Genomic DNA, 12,261 nt, shown 5'->3' with positions numbered 1-12,261 from the left:
CCGACCCCCTCATTGGCAGGGGCTCCTTGCACAGGGAGTTCCCGAGCGAGCAAGCTTCTCTGGGTATCGTCCGGATCCAGGTCTAGGGGCACAGGAGAGGCACTGAGGAAGGGATGTGAGGGACCTCAGTCCATGTTGTAGGTGAAATCAGCCACGAGGGAAACCAGATCTGCAGTCCGAGGGCAGAGGAGCAGGCCTGGACGACAGTGCCTAAGTGGGGTGCGCTGGGCGGGGCGGACAAGCGGGTTTTCTTAAAGCGCCACCTGCTCTCCCCCTGGGCACCTCCCACCCCTGGTCAGTGGGAGTGGAAGCAACTCAGAAGAGGTGCACCTCCATACCTCCGGGCCAGCTGTTTGCTGGAGTCGAGGTTGGGATGCGTTTTTTTGCTTTAATTTCTAAACAGTCTTCAGGGACAGGGGTTTCCTGACTCCGTTGATGGCAGTTCTCCTCTTACAGAATCACCCCATTGGTCTCCCCGCCTTTTGAGAAAATCAGAACAGTATTTAAGAGTGTCTGCCCGGCAGCTGGCGCAGGTCGGTGGGGAAGGATGCAAAACTGTGTCTTGTTGACTGAAGGGGCAAACGTTGTCTCTGACATGCAGGTGAAGCCGTATAATGTTTACGTCACAGTGGCCTACCCACCAGACACAGACACCCCTGGGTTTGCGGAAGAAAACAAAACCAAGGTAAGTCTGCCTCCCTGGGCCCCGTTTTGGGGCTTTGTGGCTGGAAACCCCTTTTCCCGTTTTCTGTCCTTCCACCCTTTAGTCAGAAAATTGAGTTCCTTTCAATTTACGTGCTTGCAAGAGGCCTCCGAACTTTCTGGAACTGTCATCTGGACTCTTGGAGAATGTAGCCCTATTTTTAAGGGCCAATGATTTCTGCTAATGGTCTCCAAGCTTTATTTAATTAATAAGGTGTTTTCTTTTTGATGGAGAGTCCAGCCTGTGTTTTTAAAGAATAAGATCTTATTCTTTAAAAATTATCTCCTCTCCCTTGAACTTAAATTCACGTAAAACCCCAAAGCGGCTGCTGGCCTGTTGTCTCCATGTGGAGGTCAAACAGGCATCTCAGACTTGACATTTCAAAAACAGAACTTTTGATTCCCTCTCATTTCCCCCTTATTATTTTGCATCTCATTCGTTACCTGGCGCCCACTGTTCCCCCAGCTGCCTGGGCTGGAAACTGCGAAGCCAGCCTGACCCTCCCTCTTCTCACGCCACCCAGCTGGGCCACCTGCAAGTCCACTTGGCTCTGTCCTCCCAGAACTGATCCCAAACCAGACCCCTTTTTTTTTTTTTAACTGCATATATCGCTACTGTCCCAGCAGTGATAGCCACTGCTATTTTTGCCCGAACTGCTCTAATGGTCTTCAGCCTGGTCGGCCTGCCTCTGTTCTTACACCCTTGGGGTCTGTTCTCCATACAGGAGCTAGTGATCCTTTTCAACTCTAAGTCAGGTTTTGTCACTCCCCTATTCAAACCCCTCTTGTGCAAAAAAAAAGCCAAAAAGCAAAACTGGAAAAAAAAAACCCAAAGATCAAAAACCTCTTGTGCAGCTCTGTCCAATAGCATGTTCTAGAATGTGGAACTGTTCTAGGTCTGCACTCTGCTGCGTGGTGGTCGCCTTGTGGCTACTGAACCCTTGCAAGGCAGCTAATGAGCCTGAGAAACCAAATTTTTAATTTAATTTATTTTAAGTAATTTTAAGTTAGCGTTAAACAGCACACGTTGGTATTGCTGTGTGTTAGGGAGTGTGGCTCCCGTGGCTCCCGTGGTGCCTGGAGTAGAACCCAGAGACCTTGAGCCTTCCAGGCCCACACTATCTGGACTGTGGCCACCTGCCCAAAGCGTTTTCTCCTCTTCTTGGCCCCAGCCACGCTGGAGCCCCGTCTGTTCCTGGAGCTCGCCTGGCCTGTTCGCACCTGTGGGCTTGGCACTTGCCATCCTCTCTCTGGATGTTTGAACGGCTTCCTCCTGTGTTTCTTTCCATCTCTGTCCAGACGTCACCTCGGAGGGGACTTCCCTGACCCTCTGTATCTCAAGTTTCCCTCCCAAGGGACACTGACTTTCCTCGTCCCAGGCTTTGTTTCTCTCCATAGTGTTTATCACCTCTGGACATTAATGTTGATGCAGCGACCATCAGTCATCCTGAGCTGAGTGCAAGCTCTGCACCTGGTTCACAGGAACCTTCTCTTTGCCTTGCTGTGTAGTAGGTACTCTGTGAGCAAACAAGTGAAGTGGGAAAGAAAGGAATCAGTCAGAACTTATCCCCTTGACCATTGATTGATTGGTTTTCTCCTCTTTTATAGTGACGCTTAGTAAGTGTGAATCTCCACAGCGTAAAAATCGGACCTTACGCTTCATGGGCTGTATGTTTGCAAAAAGATGTTTATAAGTTAGAAGCTCTTTCCCCTATTATTTCTCTTTGGCTCTGCCTCTTAAAATTACTACTATTTCAAAGAAGTAAATTTAAGCCAAGTGCCCTGTTTTAGAACAAGGGGGATCTGCTCAGCAGATTTGCAACATTTGGTAAGAGATCTTTTAGTTAGATGCCAAAGCTGACACAGGGTGGTGATTTCCCTGTGAAGATTTTGATTTTGATGTTAGATTGGGTTTTTTTGTTTTTCTTCCACTAAAATGTTGGGCTGACTTTCAGTAAATAAAATTTTACCTTGGTCTCTGAGCCCTGTAGGGGGCGCCACAGTGCTTTTAAATCTTTGGTGTATCTGGTGATACATGGTTATGCCGGCCTGAGGGTCTGGAAGAATGAATGGTGGTACCTTCAAAAGGGGCTTTCTCTCAATTCAGGTTCATCAAGAAACACTTGACTTTTATGAAGTGCTGTGCTTTTCTATTTTAAGAAATATATTCTGGTTTTTACTTTATTTTTTCAAGCCTACATGGTAAATAAAATTTACCATTTCATGCTGTTTAAGGCTTAAGTTTTGAATTTTCTAACTGAATTTCCCTCCTAAAGAATTTTTGAGCCCATGTGTGCATGTCACCCCAGAGAAGATTTTTAAAAAATGAAAACAAAGACCCTGCCCACAAGGAACTTCGGAGCTAAATGCAAATACATAGGCAGCAATAATATATGTTAATGCGGAAACGTTCAAAGGTGAGAGGGAGAAGTGCCTGCCAGTGAAGAACTCAGGCAAGGCTTTTTGAGCTAGGTGACAACTGAGATGGGCCTTTAATCACACAAGAATAAAAGGCTAAGATTTGGGGGGTCTGACACACGAGCCCAGTAGGGAGCACACAGCCACGCCTGGGATCACCCTGTCTCTTCTCTTGGTCTCCTCCCAGCCTCCTCTACGGCTGCTGCTGTTGAACGGGCTGGGGCTGTCCCTGCTCAGGGTCTCAGCTCTGTCCAGCAGTTGGGCGCCTGGGAATATAGAGAGAACGGAGATGCTGAGAGCCAGTGTCCTCAGGGCACATGGTCTAGGCGCTGCGTGAACACCGTGGGTCAGGTGTGTGGCCTGCGCCGAGGATTCACGGAGGCAGTTTCTCTGGTCTCGTACCAGTGATGTGTTCTCATTCCAGCTTTGGTCCTCACTGGAGCTGTGACACACGTCCCACAGAGAGTAGCTGGAGCCCCCTTGTCTTGCTTCAGCTATCGGGCTGAATTTTACACAGCAACCAGGTAGAAACTGATTTAGAATCCAGACAGACCTAATTCTAAAAATAGGAATCAGTAGAAAGGTAGAAAACTGGAATTACAGATAAATCGGTGGAGGGGAGCTGTAAAAATTGTGTATTTTTCAATGGGTAGTAATGGTATGTGATTTATAATGATAAAATTAACATGTCTTGTTTTTTTTCCACCTTTAGCCCTTGGAGACTCGTCTTATTTCAGAGACCACATCTGTTTGCAAACCAGAGCAAGTGGCCAAACAAATTGTTAAAGACGCCATAGTAAGTGAAATTCCTGTTCCCTTTAGGAATAGTTACAGTACTGTATTTCTGAAAAGATATTTGTCCCAGGGCTTATTTCAAAGCATAAGTTGTTGGGGGTTTTGTGGTGAGTTAGATTCACCGTATCTAATATTATACTGTACTTTTCTTCCCTTTCTGATTCCATCTTAATTAGTGTGAATAGAAGGCGGCTGGATTCTCATAGCTGCCTCTGCATCTTGTCTGTTGTAATCTTAATTAGTGGGTCCTGGAAGCTGATGATAGGTCTTAATCTTAGGAAGAGTTTGATCAGTCTGAGAACTTCGGTTCTGGGTAGGAAGGTGAGACTCAGCTGCGGTGTGTGAGCAGCACGCTCCGTTTACTGTGTACGGCCCGCTGCCTCTTTCTTCTGCAGGAATTTCAGTTTTAGATTATGTTAGGTGTCTTATTGCCAGGCTTGTGGATTAAGAATTTTTCTTTTACCTTCCTGTTTCCCACGGTCATTTTCCCAAATGTTTACTAATAAGAAAGTGGCATCAGCCTGCTGGGCCATCATCCTGTTAACTCAGCTAAGGTGCTTCCAGGCTGGAAACTCAGTCATAAATGGTATTTTTAGAAACCAGGTGCTCTCCTGTAGGACAGCATGTGCGCCACAAGCTTTGTGGGAATGTTCCTGTTAAGGCACATGCAGAAGGATGTCCATGTGTAGGGGATGCCCATAAACCCCAGGCGCACCCTGAATGCAGGGAATTTGGGGGCGACTGGAATGAGAGGGGTCAGCAGGCTGTGCGGCGGCCTTGGAGGAATGTCCGTGCCATTGCACGTTCAGGCCGAACCGAGCAGAGTACAGGAAACATCGAAGGCTGTTCACATATCTACAGACGCTGGAAGAACTTTGCCCTGATTGTGTTCAAGGGTGTAGAAAGATGGCACCAGAGGATTGGGCGGACTTTGTTTTTCCTGCTTATCTCAAGTCAAAAGCAAACACACTCCGTGTCTTTCATGATCCGAAGCAGCTCTTTGTATTTGGGCAGGATTCATGTAATCTGCTGGTTCGCACGCTTTTTCACCTCTTGACCACTTTCCACTGGAAAGTTGTTGAGAACCCCGGAGGACTTTTGTTTCCACGAGCTATGCTTATTAATATTTGCTGTGTCAGAAATTGAAGCTGTATCATTTAAGAAATATGTTTTCATTGGTTCATTTGAAATAGCAATGATAAACCTATTATATTTCAAGGAAATAGATTTTTTTTCTTTTTTGAACATTGGAGCTAGTCTTTATTTTTATTTATTTATTTATTTAAATTGAAGCACTGTCAGTTACAATGTGTCAGTTCCTGGTGTGCAGCACAGTGTCCCAGTCATGCATGCACATACGTATATTCATTGTCATATTCTTTTTCATTAAAGGTTATTATAGGATATTGAATATAGTACCCTGTGCTATACAGAAGAAATTTGTTTTTTTAAATCTGTTTTTATATACAGTGGTTAACATTTTTACAACAGAAATTATTTTTCAAAAACAAAATTTAGCGAGAAGGGTGGCGTTGTTTTACGTTTCATCGTCTCTTTTATGTCTGTGTTAATAGAAGGCGGCTGGATTCTCATAGCTGCCTGTGCATCTTGTCTGTTGTAGTATGTTATTTTGAAAGAAGGATATAAAGAAAATCTGACCTTCCTCAGATATATAGTTGGAGAAGGGAGGAATATTTTAGAGGCTTTTCAGAGAATTGTGGACTTTTTTCTTTTTGGATATGAAACCTAAGCTTGGATAAGTAGTCATTTCTGAAAGGTTAGTTGCAGTGTGAAATTCAAAACTCTATCAATAAGCTTTTTGTCTTCTGCTACATGGAAGTCCATTGGTCTGTCTTGCACTTTGAATGTTTTGTACCCATTCATGGTTTTGTGACATTATGCATTAGTCATTTGGAAACTATGAGTTCACTGAGTTACACAAAAAATTAGATTCATTAATATCACTGCTGCTCTTACCATGGAAGTCTTTATGTGTTGGGAAGCTGACCTTCTCCAAATGGCACATACACATTTTCACAATTCTTAATTTTCCTTTGAAAGCTGAGATTTGAACATTGGCTACAAAAGCTGCCAATTTCCCTTGAGGCAACAGACTCTTCATTCATTTTCTGTGAAGTATCTTCCAAATACCCACGCCTGACAACCACAGATTGTCCGCGGTTCTTGCGTGTAAGAATGGTGTCCCGCAGAAAAGGCAGGACCTTCCCTGAGTAAACGGTTAGGGGAGGGCTATTCTTCAAGACACTGTCCCCTTCCAAGTGGTTCATGTGGCAGGACGGAGTGCTTGGTGCCTGCTTTTCTTTTTGTCATGCAGAGTATTAAGGAGACATGTCCTCAGGGGTTGAGATGGAACAAAACGATTAATTTTACTGCGTTATTAAGGGTGTTTTTAAGCAAAACTGACATTAAAATTAAAAAAAAATTTTTTTAATTTCTGTTTTCTTTGTGATTTTATTTATCACTGCAAGTGTGCATGGCAGTGGAGAGGCGCCAGTACCATGACCCGTGCTAATGTTGAGACTGCAGTTTTGCCCGTCAGTGTAAATGTCACTGGGTGAAAAGGCACTTAATATCTTAGTGTCATCATGACAATCATTCTGTCCCCATGGACCCCCTGAAAGGGTCTCAGGACACTTAGCATCTGTGGACTCACATTTTGAGAAGTGCCCAGCCAGCCATCCCAGCCCGTCTGCCAAGGCCACATTGTCCCCAAGCTCCGTCGTGTGCTGTACCCTCTTCTCCCACCTGAAGTGAGAGGACACGCTTCGTTGTTTCTGATGTGTTGAGTTGATTCCTTTCCCCGTTCCTACTACTGCCTCTTTCTTTTCTCTTCCTTCTGTTTTAGCAAGGAAATTTTAACAGTTCCATCGGCTCTGATGGGTATATGCTCTCATCCCTGACCTGTGGAATGGCTCCGGTGACTTCCATCACAGAAGGGCTCCAGCAGGTGAGCTATGCCTGGGCTGTCAGACAGATGGACACACACAGATGACGAGCGTCTCTCATTGAACCTCGATGAAAGACGGCTAAAGGAAGACGTGGTAACTTATCTGAGGATGTGAAGAGTTTTCACTGAAGCATCAACTGTTTTCTTCCTCTACGAGGGATAAGTAAATAGGAATTAGGTTAATGATGTAACTTGAATTCTGTGCTGGGCATTGCGGATGTGGAGGTAAAACGCCATCTCTGCTGTTGGGGTGTTAATCTGGGTTCCCCTGTAGGGTACATGCTGCCCTGATCTCTGCTGCTTTGTTTCTCAGTTTGGGATCAGTTATTAGCTTCTGCTTGGAAGGGTGAGGATGTGGCTCTCCTTTGACACCGTCCCTTTCTGCTCCACCCTCCGCTCCTCTATCCCTTCCTCCCTTTTTAGTTATATTGTGGTGTTGGTTAGATCTGTCTTTGAAGTAACCATTATGATGGCTGTTTAAATGCTCTTCACAGCTGAGCTATGTAATGCACTAATTTTCCTTTCTTGTACAACCTTTTGTTTCCCCCGGAACTATTGTTGGCCTTTTTCTGTGTATTATCAATAATGACTGTCTTTGTCTCATCTCAGAAATATCAGATACTCCGTCCGTTTCACCTTCTGGAAGGAATTCCTCCTGGAGCCTTCTGACTGCCAGGGTCTGGCTGCCCCTGAGTCTGGTGCATAGCCGAACCTAGCCTCCCCTTCACGTCCTCCTGGGGGACCCCTGTGTCTCTCCTTGGTATTGGGTCCCCCGCCTCCTGTATCACAAGACACTACCCTCCTCTCTTGATCCCTCTCTTTGGCTGGTTACCTCTTCTAGTAGCTTCCTGAAAAAAAAAGGGTGCTTGGGAGGCAAATTTTTTGAGGCCTTGTATATTTGAAAATATTTCTCTTTGCAGTTTTGTGCCTTTTAAAAGTTGCATTTATAGGCGCTTAGTGAGAAAGAGTGGAAGTGAATGGATGTGGTTCATTGCCGTCTTAACCCTGAAACTAATTGCCTTTTCTCAGTCGGGTGTCTTCCCAGTTACGGAGGGAGCTGGCAGAGGCAGGCACCGTGTCTGTCTCCCCGCAGTGTCCTCAGAGCCCAGCAGTGGGTCTGCCTTGTGTGATCAGAACATACATCGTAAACCAAAAAGCCTTGATTGTATGCGTTTGGATACTTATGATGCCGCAGGGGCTCTTCCCCACCTTTGGGAACCCCAGGGCCACCAAGAATCCCTGTTTTCTTCTTTGTGTAACTTGCATATATTAATTGGACCAATATTTTGTTGTTGCCCATCTGGCGGGCCCCGCGCTGTCCAGGGGCACAGCGTGGGCAGCTTCTGTTCTGTGTTCTGCTGGCACTTCCAGTTTTCATCCTGCTTCCTTGTCCTTGGAGCAGATCGGAAGTTGTGTCCTAGAAGCTATTGATCATCCTAAAAGCCCTTGAAGCGAACGATTGTATTGGACTGTTGGATGAGCTCAGAGGTCTGCTTGTCTTGCAGGTGGTCACCATGGGCCTTTTCCGCACCATCGCTTTGTTCTACCTGGGAAGTTTCGACAGTATCATCCGTCGCTGCATGATGCAGAGAGCAAGATCTGAGGTTGCGGACAAAACTGCCTAATTCTTACCCCTTGGAAAAAGACTGTCTCTACATAATTTGACCAGCTTGCTGCTAAATGGGACGCAGTTTGGGGCCTGCAGACACTTATGTCTTGCTTTTGAATCTGTGAGATTGGACCAGTGCTCTTCAGAAACCTGGCTGCAAGCAACAGGTTGGAAGTTCCACTCCAGACATTATTATTAATACTATGCAAAATGGAGCGGGGGACCACCTGATTCTCCGAGGGGGAGAGGTGATGGTAAGGAAACAGGATTCCAGAGTGATCACTGACCTTTTTTTCTATTTATTCTTTCTTTCCCGATAGAGGTCCAGTCCAGAAATGTACCTTCTGAGGACTCTTAACCTTCCATGAAAGGCAGTTTTATGGGTTTCTTTTTCTTTTTCTTTTCTTTTTCTTTTTTTCTTTTTAACTTGGTGTGTTTTATTCCAGGTGCGTTTCACACATTGCCACTGTGTCTGGATGCATAATAATGTCCCCGACTCACTCTGTGGCTGGGGGACCCTCGTGGCTTCTCTCTCTTTGATCCCCTTAAACTACAAGGGAGGCTGGGAGAGGGCAGTGCAGTGGGACGAAGGAGATAAATATTTTCCAGTAGGAAAAAAATCATGCTTTCTTGTCTTTAGACTTGAATGCTTAAGGCACTTTTCATTTTTCATTCACGGAGAAAGACAGTGTCCTATAATGTTTTCTGAAGAGAAGTAGAATCTTAGGAGCTTAAAAGTTTACAGTTTCCTCAATAGCCATGAAGATCTGAAGCTCACCCATTCCATCGCAGTGTCTTATTCTTGCCATGTCTTCCTTTCCAATTTTGCTTATACTGATATAATATTTTTGTAAAAAAAGAAGAAAAGAGAAGACCAGTTTTTTGACTTGACTTTTTAAATTAATTGATGAATTTATTAAAGCAAACAAAAAAATTAGAAAGTGTGACCTTCTTCTCCTGTAGCATATATGTAGCTCTTAAGAAAGGCTGATGATGGCATATTTAAGTTCTATCTGTTAAGAAAAAAAGATGTAGGGTGACAAGGCTGGTGGTGAAAAGACTTGCTTTTGAAATAAGATGATCACCCCGTCCTTTCTGTGACCCTCCCGCTGGCCCTCCCGCTGGCCCTGAGAACATCTACTTTGTACCCCACGTTCAGAAGGCCCAGTTATCACTCTCACAACGTAGCCCTGGACATCCTGGTGCCCCTGCGTGTTGTTTCCAGATGACAGGCTTCGTTGTTCACCGGTGGATTCCTGCAGTAAGTGCCTCTGATGAGTTGTAACCACCCCTACGTCAGCTGCTTCAGTCTGGCGCTGTGCGTGTTCCTCCGACTTGGGGACAGCCACTTCCATTATAATGCTGTGTCCCCTCCCTCGGGCACACACAGTGAGCATATACAATACCACATGCCAGTCCATTTTGGTGAGAAAAGACCACTGCTTTTGAAGAAGAAACTTTTTTTTAAAATTGTTTTAAAAAAACAACTCTACAAAAGGTTAAAGACCTAAAAAGTATTGCAAGCCTTTTTTTTTGTTCTTGAGTTTTTGAACCTCTTGACTTTAAAATGACTTAGTCTTTAAACAAGAAAAATGTCTCATGGCTTTAATCCACGGCGTCTTTTTGAAAGACGAGAGTGGCATACTTTCAAACACCGACAAAGACAGAAGAAATGATTATTTAATATATTAGTTGCTTGGGATGACTTCATTGCAGTTTATGGCGGTGGGTTGGACCCGTCGTGGTTTCTTGACTCTTGCAGTCTTAGGGAGCCATCGTCCCCAAACTCTGTTGAGTCGTGTTGGGCAGCCTCTGACAGGGAGTGATGGCTATATTTTCTTAATTATAGAAAACAGATACAAATTGATATCTGGATGTTTCTCAATTTTATTCTTTTCTCATAAATGTTTCTTGAATGTTGGCACCTTCTGCTGATGGTCTGTATTAAACTCTAGCCCAAGATGATGCCTCATTTAATAGGATTAACTATCTTGAAATTGCTATTTCAGTGTACGTTCTCAAGGTGCCCTCATAGAGAGTACCGTCACCCCAGGTGACCTGCTGCCTGAGCAAATGTGTGAGCCCCTGTTCCACGGGGTATAGTACAATCCCCGACCCACTGGAAGCTCAGGCACGAGAGCAGATGTGTGGAGAGGACGGTGTCAGGGAAGGGGCTGTTTTATCAGAGATGGCAAAGGTCTATAGTCCTGGAACCAAAAAACTTTGAAAACTGAGGTGTTTCTTTTTTCCTTCCTAAATTTGGTGCCATAATTCATTTGATAGCAAAACCTGACTTGAGCTGACATGAGATTATTATGTTTTTTATTTATGCCACTCCTTGGGCTGCTCATTAATTGTGTCTGAAGAAGTACCAATGGGTTTGATTACAGGGACTGCCCCAGACTCTGGAGATGTTTTGTAATATCCAGTGTGTGTCCCATATTACCTTCCCAAAATGCAAAAAATGATGAATTCTGCAACCCATCTGGCCTGAAGGGTTTTGGATAAGGGATTGTAGACGCTTACGTAGCATCACACAAGGATCTGACTTCATCCAGAACCTGGAAATAACTATAAGGCAATTTCTATGTTTTATCTTTTTTGGCTCAATTCTTATACAACCCTTTTTTTTTTTTCACTGACTTGCTTTTTTTTGCTCAGGGGAAGAAAAGTAAGCCCTGAGTCAAATTGTTAGGGAAACTGTAGGCTTTTTTTTAAAGGATCACATTGATTCAACACTTTCTGTTGTACCCAGAAGTGGGTAAGTCTTACCCGTGGTAGAAGAAGTTTAATCATAATTCTGTGGGTTCTCTGTATGTGACCATAGCTTATTATGTGAGTTTCTGTTCTGAAGTGCCTGCCTCTGCCAGGTTGGGTTGTAGTGTTTTATTATAATGTATTTGTGAGTATATTTATTTTAAAATGTTTAACGTTACTCAGCCATAGAAATTCCAAAATATGTTCAAGGACCCTTCATAATTGAAAAACATATAAAAAAAAATTCTCACTTCTTTTTTACAAAAAAAAAGTCAGGAGGGTTGTTCTTTTCTATATCTTTTTTAAATTTAATTTTTATAGCTGAAAAAGAGAAGAAATTAAAAATGCTACTAGTGATGGCTCTTTTACATTAATACTTGTATCTGTTTTGTTATTAAGGTCTTTATTTGAATCTGTTCAACTATCCATTGTTGATTCTTGAAAGTGAAACTTTGAGAGACCACTTCTAGTATTTTGATGACAAAAGAATTTTGACAATAGTTGCTTCGATTCAAAGAATTGGGTGTCTTTGTCTTTCTAGAAGAAGGAAATACCATAATTTTTCCCCCAAATTATATCATCAACAGATTTAATTTTATCACATCATTTTCTAATTTAAACATGTCTTATTCACTTGAAGACACTTAAATGTTCATACTTTTTGACGTAAAATGTTTTGCGTCTTTCTCATTTTCTTAAATTATTAGTAACTCAGCTTTGAAAAATACCTACTAACCCTAACCGTCATAGTCTGGACTAAATCTTGTTTAGTTTGGAGCAGTGGTGGCAGATTTGGTATTTTGAAGAGGAGATAATAGCTGTTATATTTTACACTTGCTTAATGTGACAACTCTAAAGACATTTTTAAACTGATGAGAGTGCATATGGCTATTTTGATATATATTAGAACCTGTGTTTGCTACTTTAGAAGCTTTTGTGGCAGAATTGTAACCTAATTTTCATATCTTGTATTTCTGAATCACAACAAGAAATAAATGGGGAACATGCTTTA

The 12,261-nt window shown here is 43.4% G+C and overlaps 1 protein-coding gene across 1 annotated transcript in view; it reads left to right on the top strand.

The window, feature by feature from the left end:
* KDSR (3-ketodihydrosphingosine reductase) overlaps positions 1–12,261 on the top strand; it is a 35,407-nt gene extending 23,146 nt beyond the window's left edge. The window contains exons 7-10 of the mRNA XM_010961281.3: positions 602–685; positions 3,833–3,916; positions 6,782–6,883; positions 8,389–12,261. Coding sequence (XP_010959583.1) covers positions 602–685; positions 3,833–3,916; positions 6,782–6,883; positions 8,389–8,508 — 390 coding nt within the window. The 3' untranslated portion in view covers positions 8,509–12,261. The remainder of the gene's footprint in view (positions 1–601; positions 686–3,832; positions 3,917–6,781; positions 6,884–8,388) is intronic.

Source organism: Camelus bactrianus, chromosome 30 (genome assembly GCF_048773025.1).
Source record: "Camelus bactrianus isolate YW-2024 breed Bactrian camel chromosome 30, ASM4877302v1, whole genome shotgun sequence".
In the NCBI taxonomy this organism is placed as follows: domain Eukaryota; kingdom Metazoa; phylum Chordata; class Mammalia; order Artiodactyla; family Camelidae; genus Camelus; species Camelus bactrianus.
This window is presented reverse-complemented; position numbering and strand designations above follow the sequence as displayed.